Source organism: Simochromis diagramma, unplaced genomic scaffold (assembly GCF_900408965.1).
Source record: "Simochromis diagramma unplaced genomic scaffold, fSimDia1.1 OVJJ01000746.1, whole genome shotgun sequence".
Classification (NCBI taxonomy): domain Eukaryota; kingdom Metazoa; phylum Chordata; class Actinopteri; order Cichliformes; family Cichlidae; genus Simochromis; species Simochromis diagramma.
Window position 1 is genome coordinate 3,210,565 of NW_024386757.1, and position 25,272 is coordinate 3,235,836.

General features: G+C 40.6%; 2 protein-coding genes across 7 annotated transcripts in view; both read left to right on the top strand.

Moving 5' to 3' along the window:
* The window catches only part of fynb (FYN proto-oncogene, Src family tyrosine kinase b), a 77,725-nt gene extending 59,684 nt beyond the window's left edge, over nucleotides 1–18,041 (top strand). For 4 of the 6 annotated variants that reach the window (XM_040027948.1, XM_040027929.1, XM_040027939.1 and 1 more), the window contains exons 6-13: nucleotides 742–845; nucleotides 1,154–1,303; nucleotides 5,744–5,908; nucleotides 7,567–7,746; nucleotides 9,206–9,282; nucleotides 10,210–10,363; nucleotides 14,247–14,378; nucleotides 16,459–18,038. In XM_040027948.1, the coding sequence (XP_039883882.1) occupies nucleotides 742–845; nucleotides 1,154–1,303; nucleotides 5,744–5,908; nucleotides 7,567–7,746; nucleotides 9,206–9,282; nucleotides 10,210–10,363; nucleotides 14,247–14,378; nucleotides 16,459–16,667 (1,171 nt within the window). In that variant the 3' untranslated portion in view covers nucleotides 16,668–18,038. Of the gene's footprint in view, nucleotides 1–741; nucleotides 846–1,153; nucleotides 1,304–5,743; nucleotides 5,909–6,242; nucleotides 6,399–7,566; nucleotides 7,747–9,205; nucleotides 9,283–10,209; nucleotides 10,364–14,246; nucleotides 14,379–16,458 lie in introns of all 6 variants that reach the window. The other 2 variants (XM_040027974.1, XM_040027965.1) reach the window with 2 other exon arrangements.
* Nucleotides 18,042–22,293: 4,252 nt separating this feature from the next.
* On the top strand, nucleotides 22,294–24,074 carry LOC120730119 (probable G-protein coupled receptor 139). The gene is made up of 2 exons (XM_040026276.1): nucleotides 22,294–22,372; nucleotides 23,065–24,074. The coding sequence occupies exons 1-2, from the start codon at nucleotides 22,294–22,296 to the stop codon at nucleotides 24,072–24,074; spliced, it is 1,089 nt and encodes a 362-aa protein (XP_039882210.1).
* The last annotated feature ends 1,198 nt before the right edge of the window (nucleotides 24,075–25,272 follow it).

The following is a 25,272-nucleotide window of genomic DNA, read 5'->3' on the forward strand; positions in this document are numbered from 1 at the left end:
AATTTCATAGTTCAGAATAGCTATAATTGTACCAGATGGTTGCATTCAGTTAAGTTGGACTAGACTGTAATACAAACCGTTCAAGTTTGTCAACAATAAAACTGACTGAAATGAGAGAAAGACTGAGTGTGAGACTTTGATATTAGATAAAATGAATATTGATAAAGTTTACCTTTATGTACAGAATCTAAATATCGCAAAATATTTTAAAAAATTGCAATAATATCGTATCGTGCGTTAAGTATTGTGATAAGATCGTATCGTGGGATGTATGGTGATTCCCACCTCTAGTTGCTATGTTGTGATACTCGAAACAAATATGTAATGTAGGAATGTAGATTGTCAGTGTTACTCTCCATCCATAATATCAGTGTTGACCGTCTCATCATCACTTGATTTCATCATGTGTTACATAATGTTAAAAGGTCAGCTGGCAGCAGGGCTCTCAGTGATGACATCACAAACCCCGTGTTCCAGTGCTATCATACACATTTTGGCCTCATTCGTTGGACAAATGTTGGACAAATGAATGGCCTCTTGAGAATTACGCTTATCTTAACAGTCTTTTAGCATCATCAGACTAAAAAGCTCCACGATACTGTCCGGGATTTTCTGATTCCTTGTCAGAACCATTTTTGGCAATACCCCTGGAAATAGTAGTACTATGATGTGACCTTATGCATGACTTGAACACAGTGACTGCAGTGTGTCTGTGTTTGACTTCTTTTCCTATATTTGCAGCTGGTACTTTGGTAAACTGGGCCGTAAGGATGCAGAGAGGCAGCTACTGTCTACTGGCAACCCTCGAGGCACCTATCTCATCCGAGAAAGTGAAACCACAAAGGGTAAAAAAAAAAAAAAACCAGACACACTGACACACATCGACCTGTAAGTGTGTGTGTTTATGCCATGACAGATTTACTACTTAGGAGTAAGAAGTGTTCACAGCTGCCTGATGGTGTAATCACAAGTAGAATGCATGGAGTATTTTCTAAGCTCTCATATTTCCCAAAAGACTTTTGTAGTAAAAGTGTAGTGTGATAGCCTCTGCTTTTTGAATAGCAGCAGAACTGGATAGGTAGAAGTGAGTACTGAAGTGTTGAATGGGAACGTGGTGTGCAGTGATTCGAACCTCCTGGTCTGTCTTCCTCAGGTGCCTTTTCCTTATCCATACGGGACTGGGATGATCTCAAGGGCGACCACGTCAAGCATTATAAGATCCGCAAGCTAGACAGCGGCGGCTACTACATCACTACCAGGGCTCAGTTTGAAACACTGCAGCAGCTGGTTCAGCACTATTCAGGTAAAATACAAAGATTCTATAATTTGTCATGTTCTGTAAACTTGTAACTATTTTTGTTTGTTGTGTATTTAAGGTCGACTTAAAAAAAGGTAGCTTTGCAGTTTGTTCTTGTAAATGTGTGACTGTTCAGTTTGAATGATTTTAGATTGTAATTGCTTCTTCCACATGAGCCACAACAGTGTTCAGTGCCGTTTTGGTTGAATGTCATTAAAGCTGATGGAGAGGTGGAGAATGGCTAAAGGAAGAGTCTGTGCAGGTGTAGAGCTCTTTGTTTCAGAAAACATTGAATATGAGACAATTGTCATTATTTATTCAAGTAAATTTGAAGAATTTCAAAATATTCTCATTCTGGTCTGTTTGGATTTTCTCCTCTTTGTTAGGACAAAATATACTATGAGATAATACAATATGGTTTTATATGTTTGTAGAGGTATAGGGCTACGTTTGTGTGTTAATCCTTATATATTTATATATTTAAAGTATATATACTTATATATTTAGTATTTAAAAGTAGAATGGGAGGCAGAGCGTTTAGTTTTCCGGCCCCTCTTCTGTGGAACCAGCTTAATTCAGGAGATAGACACTATCTGTCTCCCGCTTCAAAGTTTCCTTTTTGCTAAAGCATATAGTTAGGGCTGGATCAGGTGACCCTGAATCCTCCCTTAATTATGCTGCAGTAGATGTAGGCTGCTGGATGATTCCCATGATCTTCAGTCACCTTTCTGACTCACTATGTGTTAAATAATGTTCATAATATTCTAATATTATCTAATATATCTAATATTCTAAACTCGACGCTTACAGTACAATGCTTCCACTAAAGCTATTAGTTTTCCCTTTTTTCATATAGATATATATATGTTGTTAAAAGCTTGTTTAAGATGGACAACCAGTCAGTCAGTCAGTCTAAATGGAGAGGGAACAGAGCTAAAACAGCCTCACTAATGCCGAGTGTAAGATAATAAGAATCAATTTGAACCTAGAAAAAAACAAATAAAATAGGTTGATCTTAACAAAAATCCTCCAGTTTTAAATGTGTTTATCCTTTTTACATGCTCCACTTCTCCACCAGGTTTTAGGAAATTCAGCTTGGTACTTTCTGCTTCAGTCCAGGTAGACAGGAATGATCACATAAATTTAAGTTCAGATAATAATCTGGTAATATTTAATGCTGTACTGGGAAATGCTGAATGTATGATGCTGATGTGAAGAAAGTGCATTGCTGGCCTGAAAACAAGCAGATCAAACGGGAGAAATGCCTTTTCTTTTTTTAAAAGCTTTCCAGACAGACGTTGCCGTAGACAGATTTGTCGGTGGATGCAGAGCACTGACACTGTGACCCCATTTTCACAAGCCCAAATAGGAAAGTGTTTTGTGTGGTGTCCGTTTCCGTGAATTGATCGAACATGCATTAAGCAAACACTGTTACGCTGTTATTGCATTTTCACATACAAGAATAGAAGATGACTCGTACTGTGAGACACAAAGACATGGCCTGTGTTGGAATACCTGCTAGTTTGTGTCTCACGTGCAACTGGATTCACATTAATTTTTAATGCAGCAAACAAGAGGCCACAGAGAGAGCACTCTGACACCCTGAAGAGCCACTGTGAGCCCATCCTGGTGTTCATATTGAGCTTATTGGAAACGGACACCCCACTGGTGCACTGACACATATATGTTTTACTTATTACTTGTTAACACGGATTCTGTTTTTCAGCATTTTCTCACTGTCTCACTTCTACTTGTACTTCTTTGAAAGCATGCTCATTTGTTGTGTTTGATCTCTCTCATTCTGCGTCCCTCTGACTAAGAACGGTGCTTTTCCAGTCACGCTCCAGTTGTCATTGACATATTGATCTCTTGAAGTCCTAAAATCAGTGCCATGGATTTTCTGTATGCGTTAGCGTCATGGCACATTAACTGTCCGTCCTGCACTTTATCGCCACTCTAAATGGCATATGGAGCACACCTTTGCAAATAACCTTGACTCTTTGCAGGGCTTCTGCTTTTATTGCTTTCTGCTTTGCGCTATTTTACATGTTGCTGAAGAGCCGAGGAGCATATCGGGCATCGTAGAGCGTTGTTCTGTTCTTCGCATCACCTGCAGGGGTCAGAAAGCAATAACTCTTGGCTGCTAATCTGGCCAAATTCACTAACAGGCTGAGAATCAAACCTAGCTTTACTCTGTTCAAACGACATTTCTGCTAGTCACGAGAGAGAAAATTAAAAGCTGCACGTGATGAAATAAAATAGTCAGTTTCAAGGAGTACTGAGTTTTATTTGTTGTTTTGTTTTTAATTTTTATCGTTTTGCATTTTTAGTTGTAGAAATCCGATTCCTTAAGTGTGTTTTTACAAATAAATGGCTGCAGTTCATGATGATGCTTTTGCTTTTTGCATCCCACTGATGTCAAGATCACTCTCTGGTCTTTACCTTATAAGGTCAAATGCCTTCTTGTGAATTGGTACCATTTAAATAACATTTTATTAAAATGCATTGATAGAATCAGTGGCTTCAGTGGAACAAATTACAGTAGGAGTGTTGTTACCTGCTCTCACTCATTCACATTCTGGTTGCGTAATAATGTCTTTAAAGGCAACTGACCCAAGAGAAGACCAGGAAACAATCCTCTGAAATGATTTATTGCGATTATAAAACGGTTAACAAGCTAGCCCTGTCTACTTTTATATTCTGTTTATTTATTTTTTTCGTGATAAATTGATGTGATAAGGCACTGAATGGATTTGTGTATGATCCTACCATCATTCTACCAAAACGAGGTGTTGGGAATTGCTCAGGTTTGTAATTGATTAGAGAGCAGAACATAAACTTTAATAACTGTCAGCAATAACACATTTATGAGCAGGCAAAATCGAGTTCAGCAGCATCACGAAGACTAACTTGGTCTTCAAAATAAAATGAGCTTTCCACACTTTAAGCCGCCACCTCTTTCTGTGAAACACCCTCTGCTTCTGTGTTTTCTCCGTGGAGACGGTGCACATATTGACAGCTTTTATGACAGCCAGTGGAGAATACACAGAGCCGTATTGATGTTTGAGCGGAGCAGCTGTGGCAGCAGACAGGTGGCCCAGATGGGCTTTGATGGCCGTGTTCCAGGTTTAACACTCCTGTGGGTGAGACGCGGGCCTTTATCTCATCTTTACTGCCCTGTGCAAACACCCTGGGGTCTTACCAGTGACCGTGAGGATAAAACCAAGGGTCACTTTATCATTGCTGTCAAGGCAATATCTAAATATCAGCGTGAGGATGCCTGCGGAAACTCTGACCTAATCCACTGGCTTAATCAGTCGGGGGCAAACATGAGACTTCCTTCAGAGTATAAGAAAGAATGATTTGAACGAGCACATAGATGTCGTGGTGTTATCAGCTAAAGTGACAGCAAACAGGCCTAATCTAAATGGAAAGGGCACTCATCGTCCTAAACAAGTATGGTCGATAATGCTTTTCATAGTACACAAAGTACCTATGATTTAACGTTACATAACTATAAATATATACATTTTACCGTGCAGCTATCTCTTTACATAAATGGCCATTGTTATCGCAAACCGTGTGCACGTCGCCATGCCCTTAGCCACAGGAAGCCTTTAGAGTCTTTAGTTCTGCTTGTTGCTATTGAGTGTTGAAGACTTTTACTGTTATACTGTGTTATACTGTGATACTCTACCAACCCAGGCCAGAAATAACCATTAAAGTCATTTAAATTTCAGCTGTAACTGCAGAGCTAGGTACTGTTTTATTTTAGCTTTCCAGAAACAGATGATGCTTGTGAACTTATAGCACACTCAGAGGTAGACGGCCAACAATTTGAAATAACAACCGACCCCCAGTTTGGCTGTTTGGCTACATGTCAGAGCTGGCGTTTGTATTTCTGTCTGCTGTTTTAACCCCTTCACCACCCCACCCAACAGTCTATAAATCAGTACTCGCTTGTTTTACAGATTGTTGGGAGTTCAGAGGTAGACTTCCAACTCTAACTATGCTCTGAAATCATATTATAGAAAATGAGAACATTTTAATAGATTTCTATTCGTTTTGGCTATTAGGAAGAATATACTTAACAAGTTATTACATAAAAAGCCAGTTGTGAAAAGTTCATCCGCCAGTGCTACATCACAACGCTCTAATTTTATAAGTATGAGACGCGTGTGACTTGTAAGCAAACTGATTAATCTGATGATCAAGATGGATGAAAGAGGCCACATCCTGAATCTTTTCACCTGTATTCAGCTCATGTGCCCTCCAGAAAGTGAAAACAGAGGCGCTGGTTCTCAGCTTTGATGTTTACTATGCTTCCAGTTGTTGTGCCACTCTGAAGCTTGTCTTTGTCTCCTGCAGGGTGCTGCGCTAACCCTCTGTACATCTCCCTCTCTCTGTCTCTGCTCTTTTTTGCGCGTTGCCGTGTGCTGTGTGCAGATCGAGCCGCGGGGCTCTGCTGTCGCTTGGTGGTTCCCTGCCACAAAGGCATGCCCCGCCTCGCTGACCTGTCCGTCAAAACCAAAGACGTGTGGGAGATCCCACGGGAGTCGCTGCAGCTGATCAAGCGTCTCGGGAATGGGCAGTTTGGGGAGGTTTGGATGGGTACGGATCGAGTCGCCTCCGAGTAAGGGGGCCACTCGGAAGGAGCCACACAGAGCTGACGGAGACACCAGACACAGTCCAAAACACAGGCCAATAATCTGATGGGTTCGATCAAATGAGAACATGGGGCAAAAATGTTGGTAATTCTTAGATTGAGGGTGTTGCCAGTCAAATTGTCCTTGTTTTCCAAACTTTTCTGCCAAAATAATCTGGAAAAATCATCCAGTGTGTCAGGAAACTCTCACAGCCTAAAGGTGGCCTCCTTCCATGTGTACCTCACTGCATGTTCCTTTCCCCTAACCCTGTTTGCCTTACCTCACCCCCTCCCCTGTAGAGAGTGCGGATGGTTTGTGCTTTAATTTAACGGGCGTGTGTGTGAACTACATCCCTGACACTGTGGGCTTGAGTCATGATGCCTGGGAGATCAGCAGAGACGCACTTGAGTTGGAAGTAAAGCTGGGAACAGGATGTTTTGCCGATGTGTTTTATGGTAAGAAAATTCAAGACAAAACTTTGAAACTTTCACTCTGCCCCCCCCCCCCACAAGTACACGTGGGGAGTCTCCTTTATGCTCATCTATGTATTCATAATTGTGCCAAGAAGCTATTTTGCCATTTCAGATGCAAGCTGGAGCTTTCTTATCCCTCTCCAGCACTCCCACAGGATTTTTGTTTTAGTTTCTTAAGACATAAACTATAAAGTCTCTTTGAAAATCAGCTGATACCTATAAGAATAGTTTTCCACCCCACAGTGTATGTTTGCATTCTTATAATATTCCAGTTGAACACTGAGGTGGCCCTGAAAGGTGAAATGCATTGCAGCTTAAGAAAACACTAGCAAACAGAAAATACTCAGCAAAAGTACACACAAACACACACAACAATACTTTTTGTGTGCTTTTGCAGTATTTCTCTATTTGCTGATGGTTTCTCAGTTGCAGTATGTTTGACCTCTCTGGGCCACTGTAGCAGCAGGTTACCAGTCCTGACTTCCAAAATTGAAAGCACAGCCACGATGCTACAGAAGCCCACTCTGATATATGAGCTTAATCTTAAATTAAGCCCCTTAAAACAAACAAGTAGGTCAAATTTGTCTTTCCTAAGATTCTTGTATGTTTACTGTAAAAATAAAATAAAAAAGGTACTGCTTCAATAAAATAATTGTAGTCATCCATACCTTTACCTACATTCACACAGTATTTTGATAGAGTGCATATTGGAGGCATAGCCGTGCTGTGTTACAGTCACTGACATGTAACCAGTGAGGAGCTTACAGGCTTGCCTTTGTTGATCATCCTACAAAGGATTATCCGCTCCCATGTTGGCGTATTGTGACTCTTAAAGCCCTGCTGAATCTCTCTCCAAGCCTTTAAAAGCCATTTCAAATCAATGTCCGCTCCAAATCCCGTACACATTTAATTATCCTTCAGCCCAACCACTGTGCATGAAAGATTATTCCCTCAGTCTCTCGATCGCTTCCTGTCTTGCATGTTTATCTCGTTGTCATTTCAAAGCAAGACTTTCCCCATGTTTTTAAACTACAGTTGCCTCACACCTGCCAATCATGTCTTCGGGTTAGAGCACAGGGTTGTCAAGCTTGACTTTGAAATGACACGAATGCATTTTCCCACTGTACTGATGCCAGCTTCTGTGTACCAGGAACGTGGAATGGCACCACTAAGGTGGCAGTGAAGACTCTGAAGCCTGGCACGATGTCCCCAGAGTCCTTCCTGGAGGAGGCTCAGATCATGAAGAAACTCCGTCATGATAAGCTGGTGCAGCTTTACGCTGTCGTGTCTGAGGAGCCCATTTACATTGTCACAGAGTACATGGGCAAAGGTAGATGGAACACACCCACAATCCACAGCTGCTTACTTGCATTTTTCATTGCACCCCAAAAGTGCTAGTTATTCACTTGTTAAAAAATAATTATTTTTATAAAATAAGAGTTGATGCAACAGTTTCCTGTTTCAAAATATGCAGTTTCTCTCGCTTTTACAAGCATCTTATACTATGTAGAGTGATTTTATTGGCAAGAGGTGGCGGTGATGCGTATAGAAGAATTTTGTCATCACCATTCAATTACGAAAAAGATGAATTTTTACAGAATTTCTGTTGAAAGAGAAAACTAATAATGGAGACACAAGCTTAAAGCTCTGTGTGACAAAAATGTGTTGTAAAGCAGTTGATCTTGCGTTGCTTTTGGTTGCATGTCAGCGAGTTTGCCTCTCTCACCCTTGTGCAGAAACAAAGTGTGAGAGAGGAAAGGACTAACACCAAACAAGAGAAATAGCTCTTGGTATGGTTTTGTGCGTAAGCTGCAGACTCAGAAAACGTAACACAGCCAAGTTTTGCAAAGCAAAGTTAACCATGTTTTATTAGTTTCTATCTAAAATTAATATAATTTCCATTAGTAGAAGATTTTAAAGTTCTATGTTATGTTGTCTGTTGGTTGTGTCACCAGCTCAGTCCAAGCCCCTGTATGTGTCTTCACTGACCACTATCTCAGTGAAAAGCAAATTATCCGCAGGAGATTCTGAACAGTCCATTCTTATGTGATATCATCTCCTTGCTTTTTGTTGTTGGCATGTACACCAAACAGTAGAACTGTAGAGGAAAGATTAAAGAATAAATTTAGCAAAGTAATCACAATCTGCTGGTTATAGATATATATAATATAAAGCCATAAAAAGCATATATTGTGGCCTAAAAGTGAAACTTGTGGCCAGTTTAAAAAAATGGCTGTCAAAGCACTTTGTTCCATTCCAGTCTGAAGAGTGAGCGCTCTGGAATGGCAAACCCTGCCTTTCAAAGAGAGTGGAGATGATTAAGGCCTGCAAAACAGTCCTTCAAAACACTGGAGTTCAGAGATGCCACAAGAAAGCGTTGTGGACGCGCATTAATCACCAGAGAATGCAAGAATGGAAACTTTGATGTACGTTGCTGTGTCTGCTGCGTGAAGAGCCTGCCATATCTAGGTTAGCCAATTAAGCTGGAGAGTGCCTTTAAAAGAGCCGATCCACTGTGGAATTGTATGAATGTAGAAGTTTATGTGGGGATCTTTTTAGGTCCACCAATCCGATATTTATTTTTGTAGCTAGCAAGCTTTTGTGGCTTATTTCTAAGAGATATTCACCTGATTTTTCTTCAAGGTTATTTTACTTCAGATTTACAAACACTTCCTGTGTTCCTGTATTGCACAGGGCACGGAAACCAAAACTGATTTAATAAAGTTGTGTTTTATTTATTTTATTGTGCACATGTGTGCTAACATAACATGTTTTTATGCCTACTCCAGGAAGCTTACTGGACTTTTTAAAGGATGGAGAAGGACGAGGGTTAAAACTGCCTAACCTGGTGGACATGGCTGCACAGGTATGCCACAGACTTCAGGTTATGGTCCTGAAAATAGTCCTGCTATGGCAGCAAAATCTGTTTGTGCAACCATAAATTCCAAAACATCCCAAAACAGTTAGGACACTGAATAAAATGTAAATATTCAATTCAATTCAGTTTGATTTATATAAATTTATAAATTTATATAAAGGTACACCCTACAATATGTGGTACTATGAAGTCTTTTAAGCTAAGATAGGGCCTGATTATTCAATATAATCACATATATTCTAATATGTGATTAGAATATGGTCTGACATTGGTTAGATTAGAATATATGTGATATATTTGAATAAATTTAAAATAGATTCTGGATTTAAAAGGGATCCAATGAAGAGAAGCCAGTACAGGAGAAATACGCTCTCTCTCGTATTCTCTGTTAGGATTCTTGCTCCAGCATTTTAGAACAACTAAAGGCTAAAGTCCGCCTCTAGTGGCCACTCCAGAAACTGCACTTCTGCATTGGCTCACTTTTTCAACCCCAGAATTTGTGCCAGTAATTCTACAGCTTTGTTCTTTATAAAATATGATTCTACACTAGTTTCAGTGTACCCTTATTGTTGTCCTCTTTTCAAAACTGCAACTTTATGATTGCTCTAATCATGTGATTAGAGGACTTCATTAAGAGATAACTTGAGGGCTTCTATTGTAAATTTCTTTTTATTTGACCCAAATCTTTAGCAAATAGAGAGTCATTGAGAGAGAAGTTGAATCAAACCAATCCAAACTGCAATGACATATCTTACTGAGGGCTGCCCAATCAAAACACAAGCTTTACCTACCGTTAGATATAGATATAGATAAATAGATATAGATGCTATTAAATGTATTCTCATGAAGTGAGAGCAACTCACAGTTGAGACAGAAATTTCTTTAGCTATTGTTGCCTTCTGTGCTGTTCTCAAGGTGGCAGCAGGTATGGCCTACATTGAGAGGATGAACTACATCCACAGAGACCTACGCTCTGCTAACATCCTGGTCGGCGACAACCTGGTGTGCAAAATCGCCGACTTTGGCCTGGCAAGGCTCATCGAAGACAACGAATACACGGCTCGACAAGGTAGGGCTTCTAACTCCTTTCCAACTCGCTCAGAAACGATGTTAAATGCACATACTTAATGCTCCCACTCACACAAACTCACATGCTGCCTGACTGCATTAGATCATGGAGGAAATTCGCTCTGGGAGTTGCAAGCTTTGCATTACACCCACAAGAAAATGACTAGCCAGCACAGCCAGTCAGCTCCAAATATTTTTCTCAATAACACAGACATTGAGGGAAGACACTCCCTGCCCCAGAGACACAGAGAGATTTTAAACTGGACATCATGTTACTTCACTATTGACCCTTGAAGCCTTTGAGATATTCAGATATCAGGCTGTGCTAGCTGTTCCCTGATTTGGAGAAAACATATTTGTACATTCTGCATTCTGGAAGTATAAATAAATATCCACAGACCTTTTTCTGATCTAATTGCCATTTCATCCATCAATCCATTTTAATCCGCTTACCCAATTCGGGATCATGGACAAAGTGGAGCCTATTCCAGCTACCGTAGGCGAGAGATGGGGTACAGCCTGGACAGATCGCCAGTCTGTCTCAGAGTCAACGCCCCACCACCAATAATAGATTTTTCTGAAACCAAAATAGAGTTAAAACTATATAAAGGGTTAAGAATATACGGTTTTATTCTGTCTCAGAAAAAGAACAGTTCAAATTGTGCTCAATAGGGAACACAAGGAAAACACCACAGGCGAGTATTCACAAGAAAACTGACAGCCAACAAGAAGCAAACAGTGGTGATTACAGGGAAGAAACAAAATTTAAAGCAGGCTGTGAACGCCTTCGTACAAAGAAACGAGGCTTTAAATACACTCAGACACACTAAGTGCTAATAGGGAATGAGACACAGCTGAGGGAAGTAAAACTAATCACAATACACAAGAGACAGATGCTACCAAAATAAAACAAGGAGCGAGGCGCACACAGACACAGAGCTAAACTAAACATAGGCAATCTGACACAGACGGAAAAGCCAGGAAACACTGAGGGAATACACAACGGTGAAAATCTGAACAGTAAGCAAACTAAGACTGAAGATCATTCATAAGAAACTGAATATGAGACACCAAAAACTGAAACACTGCATTAGTTATTTCAGTCTGTGATTTGCCTAGTAAATAACAATATAATAAGATAATTACTTAAGAAAGAAGCAACATAAGATTTTCAAATTGATACCATAAGTATAACATAAGGCCATACAGGCCATAACACTGCCTCAGCTGTTTGTCTATAACACGATCACATGTTCAGAAGCTCTCTCTCTCTCTCTCTCTCTCTCTCTCTCTGTGTTGTAAACCACCCGTATTTACATTCATGGAGACATTTCTTGATTGCAGACTTTAGCAGTGACACACCTGCCTTCTCAAAAGTGTCCACGAGAGAAAAGAGGGTGTTTCTTCTGTTTAAAACCAGTCAGATTGTTGATTTGGCAACTTCTAAAGTTCAACACTTTGAATGAACTTCAGATATAATCTAAGTTTCATTTGTCATGAAATAAAAAGGAAACAACCCTCGTCTGGTTATGGAAGTATTTGTCAGTTAAACCACTTGAATTAAAGCTGAAAATCTGCACTCAACAATGAACTGATTAGAATATATTTGTCAAACGTCGCTGTGACCTCATAAAATAATTCTTGGGTTTAATCCTTTTAATTCAACAAAGGAACATTTTCTTCCACATTTGAACTTTAAATGTGCAGAAAGACAGTTTCATGCAGAATTATGGGTCATGTTAGATTAACGTTTATAACAAATGTACGTGTCAGCACTCAGAATACTGTAAATATCGTCATTTCCCAGCTGGTTAGTTGAAGCTCATAGCAGCTGTTCATGCCATTTCTATGTGCTCAGCAGATACTGTCATTATGTTGTAATTTCTTTCCTCCCTTTGACAAATGAAGTCATTTTGTTGCACACATGTTCTTTGCTCTCTGCTAGATGCTTCCCTTCACTTTTAAAAAGTCAGACCTCTGATGTTTAATCTCTGGTCTCTAATTTCCTTCCTGACTTTTCCCAGGAAGTACTTTTAAAGTTTAATCAGTTACAATCAATGACAGCGTGTGAAGGGGAACCTAAGAGAAAATGTGAATGTTCCTTTTATCCTGTAAATTTTTTTACAGGCTGTATTGCTGGTATCAAATTTGTACACGTTAGCATTGTTCACTTAAAAGAGAAAGACCACCACATATACAATAATATGCATTTACACACACACACACACACACACACACATATACATATATATATATATATATATATGTATATGTATATATATATATATATGTATATATGTATATGTATATGTATATGTACATATATATATATACATATATATATATATGTATCTATATATATTATATATATATATATATATATGTGAACAAGATCCGGGCCATCAACACGTACGCCCTGCCCGTGATCAGGTACCCTGCTGGGTAATAGGCTGGCCAAGGAGGAGATAGAAGCCACTGACATAAGACAAGAAAGCTCCTTACCATGCATGGAGGGTTTCACCCCAAGTCCAGCACCCTGAGGCTGTACGCTAAGCGGAAGGAAGGGGGCCGGGGACTGGTGAGTGTCAGCACCACGTCCAGGATGAGACAAGGAACATCCAAGAATACATTGGGAAGATGGCCCCAACTGACCGAGTGCTCAGTGAATACCTCAGGCAGCAGAAACCCAAGAAAGAGGAGGGAGACGAGGAACCATCATGGAAGGACAGGCCCCTGCACGGTATGTACCACCGGCAGATAGAGGGGGTGGCTGATATCCAGAAATCCTACCAGTGGCTGGACAAAGCTGGACTGAAAGACAGCACAGAGGCACTAATCATGGCAGCACAAGAACAAGCTCTGAGTACAAGATCCATAGAGGCTGGGGTCTATCACACCAGGCAAGACCCCAGGTGCAGGCTGTGTAAAGATGCCCCAGAGACAATCCAGCACATAACAGCAGGGTGCAAGATGCTAGCAGGCAAGGCATACATGGAACGCCACAACCAAGTGGCCGGCGTAGTGTACAGGAACATCTGTGCCGAGTATAACCTGGAAGTCCCGAGGTCAAAATGGGAGATGCCCCCAAGGGTGGTGGAGAATGACCGAGCTAAGATCCTGTGGGACTTCCAGATACAGACGGACAAAATGGTGGTGGCTAACCAACCGGACATAGTGGTGGTAGACAAACAGAAGAAGACGGCCGTAGTGATCGATGTAGCGGTTCCGAATGACAGCAATATCAGGAAGAAGGAACACGAGAAGCTGGAGAAATACCAAGGGCTCAGAGAAGAGCTCGAGAGGATGTGGAGGGTGAAGGTAACGGTGGTCCCCGTGGTAATCGGAGCACTAGGTGCGGTGACTCCCAAGCTAGGCGAGTGGCTCCAGCAGATCCCGGGAATAACATCGGAGATCTCTGTCCAGAAGAGCGCAGTCCTGGGAACAGCTAAGATACTGCGCAGGACCCTCAAGCTCCCAGGCCTCTGGTAGAGGACCCGAGCTTGAAGGATAAACCGCCCGCAGGGGGCGTGCTGGGTGTTTTTGTTTTTTTTTGTGTGTATATATATATATATATACATATATGTATATATATATATATATGTACATATACATATACATATACATATATACATATATATATATATACATACATATATATATATATATGTATATGTATATATGAGTATATGTGTATATATATATATATATATATATATATGTATATGTGTGTACTTTAAAGATAAATTCATCAAGCTAGTTTAAAATGATAAGGGACTGTGAAGGCCCAGTATAACAGAAAAAAGGATCATGTTAAACTGAATAAACCTGAAGTGTAGACATGCTCTCCTTGTTAATGCTAATGTGGTCTCACTACTCTCCTTCAGGTGCAAAGTTTCCCATCAAGTGGACCGCCCCAGAGGCCGCGTTGTACGGGAAGTTTACCATCAAGTCAGACGTGTGGTCGTTCGGCATCCTGCTGACGGAGCTGGTCACCAAGGGTCGGGTGCCTTACCCAGGTAAGGAAGGGGGAGGATCAAACGGTGCAGTAGAAGCTAAGCTCTGCTCGCTCAGCTGCTTTCACCTTGAGCCGGTCAGTCTACACTGATTAAGGGGCTCAATAAAGGGGAACTGCGAAACACTGAGCAGTTACCAAAGTACACACAGCTATCACAACAGGCAGCTCCTGCTGCTGTTTATGGGATTAAAATGTTCCTTTACGCTTGGGTAACCTTCGTTTCCCTGCCAGAATATGAGCTAACCCTTAATTACTTCTGCTGCCCTGTGGGACAAGATACATTTTACACAGAAACAAAAAGAAAGAGAGTGGGAGAGGCTGGGGCGTACTCCGTATACAGCTCCATGCAGGGAGGGGGAACACATGTTTGACCAGATGGTGCTGGTGGGCTGGTTCTGCTGTAGAGAGAAGGTGAGGATGGTTAGCTTGAAAGTGAGCTGAGGGAAAAGAAGCACCTTAACAGCTTTATAAGGTAGTGGACAAAATAGCAGAAAAATGGACTCAAGAAAGAGAACTATCCTACCCAGGAGACACTTGAGATGAAGATTATTGCCAGATTCAGTTAAAAACTGGAAGGTTTCTCAGATCATCTGGAAAGAGACCCCTTAGAATTCAGCTGTTTTTAAAAAGGGAAAAGACATCATTTGAATTTATATTGAATTTTATCTGATCTCAGGGTCAAAATTATACAACATCAGTAAAATTTGGTTAAATGTCTCGTGGCAAGTTTCACTTCAACGCTTTTGGGAGCCAACAACAAGCTTCTAGCATAATTCAGACTGGATATTTGACTGTTCATTGAAGTAGGTTGGCATGAAGCATAGTCCACAAATTTTAATAGGCATGAGGTTGGTGTGTTGGGAAGGCCTCTGTGTTAGAACACAGTTTCAACTTTCTGGCTGTTACTTTGCCGTGAAGTTGGAGAATTTGGAGGTAGTCCATTATTCCGTTCACTTTGTACAATGTACCACGAGCCTCTAGCAGCACAACATCCCAAGAGCATGACGCTACCACCACCATGCTTCACACTGTTACAGAGTTCAGCTTTGCCTCATCTTTACTACTACAATAATATCTCTCGTCATTGTGGCCAACTAGTTCAATTCTTTGTCCCATTTGACCATAAAGCTTTTCTCCAGAAGGCATTTGGCTTCAAATTTTAGTCAAGCACTGAGGACAATGACTCTGTGTTTGAGCAGATTGCAGTTTTTGGCAGGTTTCGAGCCACAGTGGATCATGAGTTGTTCCTAAACAACCTAACCTAATGTTAGACCATCAGAATAACTTTTACTTGAGTACAGTTGTTTCAACTGATGATCTGAATCAGCACTTGTCTAGAAATGGCTCCAGAAGACCTTCCCAACTTGTATAAATCTACAATTCTTCGTCGATGTTCACTGAGTTCCTTGTCCTTTCCCATTGTTCTGTATTGGTCAATATAAGGCTGCAACAATGCATTGAGTAACTCAAATAACTTGATTACAAAATGAGGGATTACAAAGAGCGAAGAGATGGGATTAAAGAGATTAAAAAGATGGTGAGCTCAGGTGGAGTCAAAAAAGGGGTTTTCTAGCATCCAGAACGACCAGCTGTAATCAACATTCAAATCTTTACTGAGAAAAAGCCGACAGGAATCCTTCATCAAAGCACCTGATTAACAACCTCCAACGTGAAGAAAAGCAAACTTTGTAGCTGCTTCCATCCACTGCTGTGTGTCTGTTTGATCACCTACTGAAAAGAAAATAAGCAAAAAGAGAAGAACACAGTAGGGAGACCACAGCAGCAACCAACATAAGCATAAGTGCCAGTAAATAATGAATATTGAATGTTACTGAGGAGCACTTAAGACCGACAACGCACGACATGTTCAGACTAGGCCATGTTTATTTCAAAACTTTAGTAAGATTATTTTGTAGATTTTGCTTTCTTCAGTTAGAGGTTTTAATTAAACAGATCTTCATTAAACAGCCCTTTGCAGATTCAGCACGTTAAGAACTGATTTTTTGAATTTGATCACTGCGTGATCCCAGGCAGCGCTCCCGAGCGCTCTTTCTCACCTGCTTCCTGCATTTAATTTTCAGGTATGAACAACCGAGAGGTGCTGGAGCAGGTGGAGCGGGGCTACAGGATGCCGTGCCCACAGGACTGCCCCATTTCGCTGCACGAGCTGATGCTACAGTGCTGGAAGAAGGACGCAGAGGAGCGGCCCACCTTTGAGTACTTGCAAGCCTTCTTGGAAGACTACTTCACAGCCACCGAGCCTCAGTACCAGCCCGGGGACAACCTCTAACCCACCGCTACCACCCCCCACACCCTGTTCTTGCTTTCTCTCTCTGTCTCTCTCTCTCTCCCCCTCTCTCTCTCGGGGTCAGCTCGAGGCCTGGACACGATTAGCTACAGCAGTGCTATATAAAAAACAAAAACAAAAAAACTATGGATCCTTTTCAGCCTGGCCTTTTTATGTTAGGGATGTGTACAGCTTCCTCAGCTCAACTTGGGTTCCAATACAAACCCCCTGACGACACCGCCCTCAGTCTCCGACACGCCCCCTAGTGTCTGAACTCTGTAAATGCCATAGTTAACAAAGCTGATGGAACTGGGGTTAACTGGGGGTTGTGCTAATGCAGTTCCTTGTATTCAATGTAAATAAGAAAAGCTTGTTTTAGTTTGTCTGCTTCCGTTTCAGATTTTATTTTCTTCTGCACAAAAGTAATAATAATGATAAAAGGAAGTCAAGTACCTGAGGAGGCACAGTTAATCTGTATGTGTATTATACTGTAGCTTCTCTATTATTTTCTAGAGATTGAATTGGAAGGCTCTATATTTTTTTCTCATTTCCTATAAAAGAGAATTCATCGCTTTATTCTCTACTTTTCAGTTACACGTGTTATTGCATAAAGTTTCTCCTGGTGAGCATGGCACAGTCCACCTTTTTTTTTTGCCTTCCCGTCACAAAACCTTCTAGTTAGGCTGCTGCTGCTGCAGGTTCTTTTACAAACCATCTGCCACATTTTTGTAAATCACAGCAACGTACAAGGATTTTGACATATCCCTCATTGCTATTTGGGTGGAAATGTTTCTGTCTTTATACCACTGGTGTGTTATTTTGTAGCTGGGAGACAAGAAGGATTTTCATTTAAAAGTATAAATGTCTTTGATTGAGAGTCTTCATTTTGAAACAGATCGTGGGGTTTTTCCTCCTGCACGTCCTCCACCCGAGCCTGCAGGATCAACAGGCTGCACCTGAACCAGGACCATCTTACCTCCTGAGCTGCTTCTTCTTTTATGTTTAAGTGACACGATTATATTGAGTCTTTGATTTTATTTAACCCTTTTAGGTGATCCTTCGAGAGACATTTGGAGTATATGATCAGGGGAGCTCTGGACCAGTTCATGTGACAGGAGTCTGAATGTGAAACGCATTGAAAATAAATTGAAACCAGCTCTGGTCTGGTCTGGTCTTAATGCAGATGGTATCACAGCCTTTGGTAAATCCTCATTTTTCAGTTGTACAGCTAAATGGGTTTTAAGTGTCGCTAACTTCTCTCCTTTGTATCTTTCATTTCCATTTTTTATTAACATGACTCGTTTTGTTAATTCAGTGATTTGGCATTTGGAACTCAGAAAAGACCAATAAACATTTTACACTCTTTCCAAGACACTTATTATGACCAATGCCAGTGTTTTACATGTGTGTGTGCACCTGCCTGAGAAACCAAGAGAAACTGCATGCTCACAGAGCAAGAGAGCCAGTGGCAGCCAGGCCCTCACCTACTTTCCCTGTGCCCTCACACAACTTGAAGTGGTCAAAAGGTGGAGCTGAAAAGAGAGAAAAAGAAACTAAAAATAGATGCAGCAAAATGTGACAAATTAACTGACATGTTAGTACCAGCACAACTGGTAACAAGCCCTCACAGTCACAGGAGGCTGCTGTTGCTAGCAGCAGAGCAGGAGGAGGAATCTTATTCTGGATCTTGTTGTGACATATACTCTAAAAACTAAAGATTTTACAGTATTCCCTGAAAACCATTTGTCTGATAATTTCTTAAAAACATGGATTACACAGCAGTAGCAAATACATTACATTACTGTAGATGTCTTTCTGAAATTGCTGTAGCTAAGTCAAGGATATAATCCGCCTGCTGTTATCCTCTTGAATGAAATGTGCCAACACCGTGGGAGTTTAGTTTAGGTAGCTGCTCTGCTCTATGCCTGATTATCATGTTAATAGTGTGACATTCTCACTGCGTACGATTCTGCCTGGTATGCAGTGAATAACTTCAGTAATCAAACCAGTCTGTCTGTCAGATTCCATTCCTACAAGACTGCTCAAAGAAGTCCTACCATTAAATAATGTGTCAATGTTAAATATGATAAGTCTGTGGGCTATGTACCATTAATATGTACCCCTACAGGCCTTTAAGCTGGCAGTAATTAAACCATTACTGAAAAAGATTTGATCCAGCTGTCTTAGCCAATTGTAGGCCAGTCTCCAACCTTCCTTTTATCTCAATAGTTCTTTAAAGAATTGTTGTAAAGCAGCAACAGAGGAATGGTTTATTTAAAGAGTTTCAGTCAGGTTTAGGACCTCATCACTCAGAAGGTTAAAAATTATCTTCTTATGACCTGTGACAAATAGACCTATCTCTTTGCTTGTCCTGCTAGACTTCGGTGTAGCGTTCGATACTGTTGACCGTATTTTATTACAGAGATTAGAGCAGGCCGCAGGTATTAAAGGGCCTGTGCCGCACTGATTTGAATCATATCTCTCTCCAATAGACTCCAGTTTGTTCATGTAAATGGGGAGTCTTATTCACACAGTAAGGTTAATATTGGAGTTCCACAGGGTTCCATGTAGGACCAGTTCTGTTTGCATTATACTGTACATGCTTCCCCTAGGTCACAGGTGTCAAACTCCAGTCGTTGAGGGATGGGGTCCTTAAACTTTTGAATGTGTCCCTGCTGCAACACACCTGAATAAACACCTGAGGTGGTAATTCAGCCATTTAATTGATGTTACAGCAGCTCATGAGTGAATAAACATGGTGCAATAAAAGTACTTTTAGAAGTAGATTTTTTTCAAAAACTTACATATATAAGTAGGATTAAAGCAGGGGTCAGCAACCCTAGGCACGCATGCCCGAAGGGTTAACTGATGGCACAACCATAGTTGGACTGGCCATCGGGCATACCAGGCATTTGCTCGGTGGGCCAATGATTTTTTTTTTTTTTTTTTTGGAACGGTATAAACAATGAAAGGTGGTGGATTGGCCAGACGCTGGCCGGTGTGTAAAAATAACTCAGTTGTTTGGTGGTGGCTATGGCGGAGCTTCCACAGATTCAGTAACATTAACAAGTGGTGGAGGCCAGCAGGTGGCTGGGGGAGAGGGGAGGCAGGAGGAGGAGAGACCCGAGGCAGCCGACGGTCCGAGTGTCAGGTGAACTGAACTTCAGGTAAGAAGTTATGACCTGCAGTCTATCTGGGTCAGATATAAACCAGGTGTATATCTGAGTGAATCATAATGCAATCATATGGCACACTGACTTCTGAGGAAATTTTAAATGGCACTCATCATCAGAAAGGTTGCCTACCCCTGGATTAAAGTCACTGAAAGTGCAGGTCTCTGGCTCACCAACTGGTAACACTACCATTAATGGCCATTAATGATTATTGCACCTATGTTTGACTAATCAATATGTCTTCTATGTGAAAGGTATCACTTCTTTTCCATGACAACAAATTTTCCAAACTCAGCTAAAGCATTCTGTTTGTACACTGCTGTTTGATTTATTGATCAGTAGGATTTGAAGGCAGAAAAGAGGACAGCTAGTATGAGTACAGTAAAGAGATTTGCTAACTTTTTGAAAAAAAATCAATAAATAAATCAGCCATACAGCTTGTGAAACATCTGTTTAAATCTTGTTGAATTTAATTGGCTAAATTCACAAAAAAGCAGTTTTAGAGTAGCACCACATCTCACCTGATCACAGCCTTATAAAACAAGTTATGTTACTTATTTCTAATTACTTTAATCACACTGTACAGCTTGTCATGGCTAACAGATGGATTCAAGCGCAGACAGCGTTCTGGCAAGCAATAAAGGTGACAATTTATTGACACAAGAGTGAAACCACAGTGATTTGTATATACAGTGAGTGGGGCAGGGGTCCAGGGCTCCAGGGGATAGAGGGGAGGAAATCCATGCTCGCTCTTCACTCAGTCCAAACGCCGCCACTCCTCTTCTCACGCACACTCACTTCTCCTCAGCCACTCTTGCTCCAATTTCCACTTATGCCGACACACTCAGGGATCACAGGTAATGGTGGGTTGAATATATGATTGTTTGTGAGTGGAATTAAAGTTGAGCAGCACCACCATCCAAAATAATTTGCTAATTTTACTTTGGGAGAGTTTAGAGCTTAAAAAGTCAATGCTGCCAGTGAGGAATGGGAGCAGCTTTGATGTTCCATCAATGTGCAACCTACCATTTTAGATGGACACCAGCTGCAGAATCAGTACTACATTCAAAAGGAGGGAGGCACATCTTTTTAAAAAGAAAAATCTGCCTTGAAATTTTGCAATTTAGTTGAGCTCAGCACTGCAATGGTAATATGCAAAGCACACAATAATGTCCTAAAGTGTATTCTCAAGTTTTTCAAAATTAGAGAGACAACATACTCAGAGGAACTCAAAGGAAAAGTTATGTTCCAAAAAGCAAGGATTAGGACAAAAAAGGAGATGTAAATGTGCCTGTGTCATCCAGGTCATCGTAGTCTAAGGAGCTTGGAAAGACAAGCCTGTGGACTTTTTTTTTAAAGTTGCTTGAAAACGTTTCACCTTTCATCTGAGAATCTTCTTCAGTTCTAAGATTATAATGGTGGAGAGTCCCAGATTTAAGATGTAAATGTGTTAGAGGATAAACTTGTAGAGTAATTGTGATGAGCAATTCACTGTAAATTTACAAAAAAGTATCAGAAATCTCAGAATTTCATTTCAAATTCATATCACTTTCTATTTCAGTGGAGCTGTCCAATGAAAAGGTTTCACAAACCTGCATAGTGAGGAAGAAATAAATTCTGTCTATTTTTCTTGCTTGAAGTTTTTTCATTCAAAACACACGAGTGGGAGGGGGGTCATTTCAGTAACCTAATTTGGTCTGTAAAGGCGTGTGTTATAAGTGCTGCCAGAAATGAGCTTCCACTGTGTAGGAAAATTCCCTTCAACCGTATGTCAGGTGGTGTGACTCCCCCCTCCCAAAGCCTTATTGGAGCAGCAGGTGGAGCTCCCTGACCATCTCTCCTTCATATTATCAATACCATTGTCTTTGTGGACTCATAACCAGCTGGGATGCATCTCTGTGGAAAAACTCCCCTTTATGTGGCAACTTTATAGCTAAAAGGAGCACAGCAATCACATCCTGCAGAAACTAGGTAAGTCTAATTTAGTTCACTTTAATAGTAAAGACTGCTATATTCATACAGAGTTTTGAAGAATAAAGCTATATGTATGGTTCTGTATGTCATCAAGATTACAGTGGATCCCTAACTTCTCTCAAGTAACACAGGGCCGCAGACAAGCAATTTCCAAGTGACAGAGATTTGAAGAAAACATAACTTTCTTCAGAAACCATTAATGCTTTGTTTTAGTTACACCCAGATGAAACCCACCTAACACAGTAGGCCAGCTTTCATGTAGAGTTATTTTGAGTTTACAACAAAGTAGCCTACAAAATGTAAATCTATTTTTAGCAGCTTAAACTCAACAGTTGTCATCATGTACAATATGTTATCCTAACAGTTACACCTAAAACTTTCCAAGTAGGTCTTAAAAAGCTGCACAATGTGACGCCCTGAACATTATTTGTCTTACTGTACATCCAGTGGTTTTATTGCAGGTATTAGCATGTGAGCAAACAATGGAGGGAGCCACTTTATCCATCTTTGTTACTATCCAGAAGATCTACTACCCTTTACTTTGTGTCATCGGCATTCCAGGTTTGTATTGTGTTTGGCTTTCCACGATCTATCAAGAATAATGGACATCAAAATATAACAATGCACAAGATTAGACGTTAAGGACGTTTTAATATGTCAATAAATCCCTTTAGATTTTAGATTTAGATTTTTCATATATACCAAGTAGAAATAGAAATGTGACATTGTGTATTTAGCTGCGGACGAGGATTAGGGCCACTGGAGAAAAAAAAGAAAAAGTGGGCACATCTTTTTTTTCTTCTTCTCCAGAATTCTGAGAAAAGTTAGAATTCTGACTTTAATCTCAGAATTCTGAGAAAAAAGTCAGAATTCTGAGAAAAAAGTCAGAATTCTGACTTTTTCATCTGAATTATTTTTTCTCAGTCTTCAAGCCTTTGTCGCGTCGTTGTGATGTAATCGGCCTACAAATGCGGCCTCAGGAGGATGTAGCCTCTGAATTTGGACACAGCTACTCTGTTACCGACAACATTATCTAGCTGATGTATGCTAGCTACCAAATCCTTGATGAAATCCATGAGTTTCCTAAATAGTTCCTGAATAGTTAAAAATGTGTGAAAACTGGATATCAGATTAATTTTGCTACTTATCTTGTGGATGTGTACAATATCATATGCATCCTTAGTTTTAGCTTTTAACTTTGACCAAATGATCAATAAACGAGTGTGGGCCTGTGTTCCTACTCTTTGTTCTAGGAAACCTCTTCACATTCTACATGATCTGTTTCCGTAATTGTGGGATGTCCAGCACAGCCATCATCTACCTCAGTTGTCTAGCTATTGCTGACATTTTCTACTTGGTGTGGGTAATTCTTATTGACCTAACTCTCGCCTTCTGGACCCTGCAGCCCTTCTGGCACTCTTACCCCTGGTGTAGCATTCTGGGATTTTTGCAGTATGGGTCACTCTACAGCTCCTCTTGGATTGTGGTGGTGTTCACCATCGAGCGTTACTTGGTCCTCCGCAGCACGGCTGTCAAACAGCATTTGTCACAAACTAGGGTCACTAAGCTTACCTGCATAGCTATTGTGCTGGTATCCCACCTGGTCTCTGTGCCTCTGGCTTGGATCAATATTGTCACACCGGTGAACCTCACAGTGGATGGAGAGAACATCACATTGCCCAGATGTCTATACCGCAATGAGACCTACACTACTGTTATAGTGTGGATAACTACATTCCTCTCAGGAGGAATTCCAATCGTGTTGGTTATCATTTTCAATTACCTCATTGGGTACCATTTGTGCAACGCCAGTAAGCTCTTCACTAAAGAGGAGTATCGTGTCATGCAGGGTAAAAGCACAAGGGGCATGTTGAGGAGGACCATTCTCCTGCTGGGAACCGTCTCTGTGGCTTTTGTTGTGCTTAGCCTTCCTCGTTTTGTCACGTATTGCATCTTGAGGACCAACTACAATAATGAGAATTTTAATAGAAATGACTACAGCATTCCAATCAACGTTGCCGGAGACATTGCCAACATGCTACAGAACCTGAACTCCACCACAAACTTCCTACTCTACTGTATGGTCAGTCGCCGCTTCCGGCAAGAGCTGGTCCAGGTACTGACTTGTAATGAGAAGGCACTTGAACTGGGCTCTGTCCTCACAAATACTACCATGAAAGTTTTTTCAGTGGTGGATCATAAGGCTTCATATTCCAGCAACCCTGTGTCTGTGGTGCTAACCAGTTTAAAACCTACAGAATAGAACGAACTCCAAGAAGATAAAAAGGTTAAAGTTTCTTCTTTAAACTAGTTTTAACACAAAAGCCGTGAATCAAGGTACACTTACCTACTTTTATAGGCTGTATCCCCGGAAACTCATCAACTTCGATATTAACCTAAAGCCAGAATGATGTGTTTGGTTGGTTTACACAGGTAGAACAGTATCAGCATATACGTAGATGGTGTATATGAAAAACTTGTTTAACAGAATATATTGCAACAACAGACACTTGGGACGAATTCTGAAAAGGTGTCAAAATGTCAAATGAAGTGAGAGGACTTGAAAGAAAGATTAAAATACCTATGTTGGTGTCATGGCTCTCAATACATACAACAATATTAGATTGCAGCAAAAGCCCAAATTGGACAGATGGATGACCTGCTCTGAAACACCTCAACAATTTCTTGATTGCTATGAAGTTATACATATGTCCCAAAAAGCTGAATCCAACAGATAAACAGATATTTTGTGAATTAATGCCACAGATAAGCCTCTATTTCTTAAAAAAAATTATGACTGAGATTTAAAAATTTATTTTGTATTCAATATGACCCAAAATGAGTGACTGAGCCCATAAACTTAACCTCTCAAAACGTTTTCCTTCTAAGTCAGAAAGCCATTTTTCCATGGACTTCTTTGGGACTGGGAGTCCTTTTGCATTCACAGCTATCGTCATCAGGTGGACTTGAGACAGAAGGCAGGTTTAAGGAACTGCATATTGGCTGAATTTTTCCAACCGGGGTCCTACGTCTATGTTTTTACTGTATGTGATGCCAACATATAAAGTACATCTACTGACATCGTCACCAACAGTCACTGGTTACTAAAGTTACATTATTAACCCAGAAGGTTGATTTTGGGCACTCTTGTTGTTTTAAAATCAACCTTCTGTACTACTGAAGGGTGTACTACAAAGGAAATAAGTCAGGCTTTCTTTGTATAAGCTGACTTGACAAAACCTAAAACCCCAGTCAGAGATGAGAGATATCACGCTATAATTTCTGCAACTTTCTCTGTTGAGGCGGCCTTTCTTTGCTGTGTCATATGATCTTTTTCCATACAAAATTATCCCTATGAATTCTGCCTATCATTCACAGTAGAGCTCTGGAACTTTAAAACTGGCCTGTACCTTAATAAAGGCAATGTGGAAATTTAGTTTGTTGGCAGAATGTAAATCAAT